Consider the following 5000-nt stretch of genomic DNA (forward strand, 5'->3'; position numbering starts at 1 on the left):
AAACAAGGATCGGTTTTTTAGCAAGGTACGGAATGTATCGTCAAATATTCAATATGATTCCACAAGATCCAGTTTTGTTCAAGTAACGGATTCTAGCCAATTGAAAGGATCTTCTGATCGATCCAGAGATCATTTCGATTCCATTAGTAATGAGGATTCAGAATATCACACATTGATCAATCAAAGAGAGATTCAACAACTAAAAGAAAGATCGATTCTTTGGGATCCTTCCTTTCTTCAAACGGAACGAACAGAGATAGAATCAGACCGATTCCCTAAATGCCTTTCTGGATATTCCTCAATGTCCCGGCTATTCACGGAACGTGAGAAGCAGATGAATAATCATCTGCTTCCGGAAGAAATCGAAGAATTTCTTGGGAATCCTACAAGATCCATTCGTTCTTTTTTCTCTGACAGATGGTCAGAACTTCATCTGGGTTCGAATCCTACTGAGAGGTCCACTAGAGATCAGAAATTGTTGAAGAAAGAACAAGATGTTTCTTTTGTCCTTTCCAGGCGATCGGAAAATAAAGAAATAGTTAATATATTCAAGATAATTACGTATTTACAAAATACCGTCTCAATTCATCCTATTTCATCAGATCCGGGATGTGATATGGTTCCGAAGGATGAACTGGATAGTTCCAATAAGATTTCATTCTTGAACAAAAATCCATTTTTTGATTTATTTCATCTATTCCATGACCGGAACAGGGGGGGATACACGTTACACCACGATTTTGAATCAGAAGTTCAAGAAATGGCAGATCTATTCACTCTATCAATAACCGAGCCGGATCTGGTGTATCATAAGGGATTTGCCTTTTCTATTGATTCCTACAGATTGGATCAAAAACAATTCTTGAATGAGGTATTCAACTCCAGGGATGAATCGAAAAAGAAATCTTTATTGGTTCTACCTCCTATTTTTTATGAAGAAAATGAATCTTTTTATCGAAGGATCAGAAAAAAATGGGTCCGGACCTCCTGCGGGAATGATTTGGAAGATACAAAACCAAAAATAGTGGTATTTGCTAGCAACAACATAATGGAGGCAGTCAATCAATATAGATTGATCCGAAATCTGATTCAAATCCAATATAGCACCTATGGGTACATAAGAAATGTATTGAGAAATGTATTGAATCGATTCTTTTTAATGAATAGATCCGATCGCAACTTCGAATATGGAATTCAAAGGGATCAAATAGGAAATGATACTCTGAATCATAGAACTATAATGAAATATACGATCAACCAACATTTATCAAATTTGAAAAAGAGTCAGAAGAAATGGTTCGATCCTCTTATTTTTATTTCTCGAACCGAGAGATCCATGAATCGGGATCCTAATGCATATAGATACAAATGGTCCAATGGGAGCAAGAATTTACAGGAACATTTGGAACATTTCATTTCTGAGCAGAAGAGCCATTTTCATTTTCAAGTAGTGTTCGATCGATTACGTATTAATCAATATTCGATTGATTGGTCTGAGGTTATCGACAAAAAAGATTTGTCTAAGTCACTTCCTTTCTTTTTGTCCAAGTTACTTCTTTTTTTGTCCAAGTTTCTTCTCTTTTTGTCTAACTCACTTCCTTTTTTCTTTGTGAGTTTCGGGAATATCCCCATTCATAGGTCCGAGATCCACATCTATGAATTGAAAGGTCCGAATGATCAACTCTGCAATCAGTTGTTAGAATCAATAGGTCTTCAAATCGTTCATTTGAAAAAATGGAAACCCTTCTTATTGGATGATCATGATACTTCCCAAAAAGCGAAATTCTTGATCAATGGAGGAACAATATCACCATTTTTGTTCAATAAGATACCAAAGTGGATGATTGACTCATTCCATACTAGAAATAATCGCAGGAAATCTTTTGATAACACGGATTCCTATTTCTCAATGATATCCCACGATCAAGACAATTGTCTGAATCCCGTGAAACCATTTCATAGAAATTCATTGATATCTTCTTTTTATAAAGCAAATCGACTTCGATTCTTGAATAATCCACATCACTTCTGCTTCTATTGTAACAAAGGATTCCCTTTTTATGTGGAAAAGGCCCGTATCAATAATTATGATTTTACGTATGGACAATTCCTCAATATCTTGTTCATTCGCAACAAAATATTTTCTTTGCGCGGCGGTAAAAAAAAATATGTTTTTTTGGAGAGAGATACTATTTCACCAATCGAGTTACAGGTGTCTAACATATTCATACCTAACGATTTTCCACAAAATGGTGACGAAAAGTATAACTTGTACAAATCTTTCCATTTTCCAATTCGATCCGATCCATTCGTTCGTAGAGCTATTTACTCGATCGCAGACATTTCTGGAACACTTCTAACAGAGGGACAAATAGTCAATTTTGAAAGAACTTATTGTCAACCTCTTTCAGATATGAATCTGTCTGATTCAGAAGGGAAGAACTTGCATCAGTATCTCAATTTCAATTCAAACATGGGTTTGATTCACACTCCATGTTCTGAGAAATATTTACCATCCGAAAAGAGGAAAAAACGGGGTCTTTGTCTAAAGAAATGCCTTGAGAAAGGGCGGATGTATAGAACCTTTCAACGAGATAGTGCTTTTTCAACTCTCTCAAAATGGAATATATTCCAAACATATATGCCATGGTTCCTTACTTCGACAGGATACAAATATCTAAATTTGATATTTTTAGATACTTTTTCAGACCTATTGCCGATACTAAGTAGCAGCCAAAAATTTGTATCCATTTTTCATGATATTATGCGTGGATCAGATATATCATGGCGAATTCTTCAGAAAAAACTGTGTCTTCCACAATGGAATCTGATAAGTGAGATTTCGAGTAAGTGTTTACATAATCTTCTTCTGTCCGAAGAAATGATTCATCGAAATAATGAGTCACCATTGATATCGACACATCTGAGATCGCCAAATGTTCGGGAGTTCCTCTATTCAATCCTTTTCCTTCTTCTTGTTGCTGGATATCTCGTTCGGACACACCTTCTCTTTGTTTCTCGAGCCTATAGTGAGTTACAGACAGAGTTCGAAAGGGTCAAATCTTTGATGATTCCATCATACATGATTGAGTTGCGAAAACTTCTGGATAGGTATCCTACATCTGAACTGAATTCTTTCTGGTTAAAGAATCTCTTTCTAGTTGCTCTGGAACAATTAGGAGATTCTCTAGAAGAAATACGGGGTTCTGCTTCTGGCGGCAACATGCTATGGGGTGGTGGTCCCGCTTATGGGGTCAAATCAATACGTTCTAAGAAGAAATATTTGAATATCAATCTCATCGATATCGTCGATTTCATAAGTATCATACCAAATCCCATCAATCGAATCGCTTTTTCGAGAAATACGAGACATCTAAGTCATACAAGTAAAGAGATCTATTCATTGATAAGAAAAAGAAAAAACGTGAACGGTGATTGGATTGATGATAAAATAGAATCCTGGGTCTCGAACAGTGATTCGATTGATGATAAAGAAAGAGAATTCTTGGTTCAGTTCTCCACCTTAACGACAGAAAAAAGGATTGATCAAATTCTATTGAGTCTGACTCATAGTGATCACTTATCAAAGAATGACTCTGGTTATCAAATGATTGAACAACCGGGAGCAATTTACTTACGATACTTAGTTGACATTCATAAAAAGTATCTAATGAGTTATGAGTTCAATACATCCTGTTTAGCAGAAAGACGGATATTCCTTGCTCATTATCAGACAATCACTTATTCACAAACCTCCTGTGGGGCTAATAGTTTTCATTTCCCATCTCATGGAAAACCTTTTTCGCTCCGCTTAGCCCTATCCCTCTCTAGGGGTATTTTAGTGATAGGTTCTATAGGAACTGGACGATCCTATTTGGTCAAATACCTAGCGACAAACTCCTATGTTCCTTTCATTACAGTATTTCTGAACAAGTTCCTGGATAAAAAGGGTTTTCTTATTGATGATAGTGACGATATTGATGATAGTGACGATATTGATGATAGTGACGATATTGATGATAGTGACGATATTGATGATAGTGACGATATTGATGATAGTGACGACATCGACCGTGACCTTGATACGGAGCTGGAGCTTCTAACTATGATGAATGCGCTAACTATGGATATGATGCCGGAAATAGACCGATTTTATATCACCCTTCAATTCGAATTAGCAAAAGCAATGTCTCCTTGCATAATATGGATTCCAAACATTCATGATCTGGATGTGAATGAGTCGAATTACTTATCCCTCGGTCTATTAGTGAACTATCTCTCCAGGGATTGTGAAAGATGTTCCACTAGAAATATTCTTGTTATTGCTTCGACTCATATTCCCCAAAAAGTGGATCCCGCTCTAATAGCTCCGAATAAATTAAATACATGCATTAAGATACGAAGGCTTCTTATTCCACAACAACGAAAGCACTTTTTCACTCTTTCATATACTAGGGGATTTCACTTGGAAAAGAAAATGTTCCATACTAATGGATTCGGGTCCATAACCATGGGTTCCAATGTACGAGATCTTGTAGCACTTACCAATGAGGCCCTATCGATTAGTATTACACAGAAGAAATCAATTATAGACACTAATATAATTAGATCTGCTCTTCATAGACAAACTTGGGATTTGCGATCCCAGGTAAGATCGGTTCAGGATCATGGGATCCTTTTCTATCAGATAGGAAGGGCTGTTGCACAAAATGTACTTCTAAGTAGTTGCTCCATAGATCCTATATCTATCTATATGAAGAAGAAATCATGTAACGAAGGGGATTCTTATTTGTACAAATGGTACTTCGAACTTGGAACGAGCATGAAGAAATTAACGATACTTCTTTATCTTTTGAGTTGTTCTGCCGGATCGGTCGCTCAAGACCTTTGGTCTCTACCCGGACTCGATGAAAAAAATGGGATCACTTCTTATGGACTCGTTGAGAATGATTCTGATCTAGTTCATGGCCTATTAGAAGTAGAAGGCGCTCTGGTGGGAT

General features: G+C 36.6%; 1 protein-coding gene across 1 annotated transcript in view; it reads left to right on the top strand. All coding sequences in view use genetic code 11, as the record gives it.

Annotated features, from left to right (window-relative positions):
• Positions 1 to 5000, top strand: part of ycf2 (hypothetical chloroplast RF21) — a 6924-nt gene that overhangs the window by 1082 nt on the left and 842 nt on the right. The window contains exon 1 of the mRNA in view: positions 1 to 5000. This exon is cut by the window's left edge and continues 1082 nt beyond it; it is cut by the window's right edge and continues 842 nt beyond it. Coding sequence (YP_009256370.1) covers positions 1 to 5000 — 5000 coding nt within the window.

The sequence above is a fragment of the chloroplast genome of Ziziphus jujuba (genome assembly GCF_031755915.1).
Source record: "Ziziphus jujuba chloroplast, complete genome".
Taxonomy (NCBI): Eukaryota; Viridiplantae; Streptophyta; class Magnoliopsida; order Rosales; family Rhamnaceae; genus Ziziphus; species Ziziphus jujuba.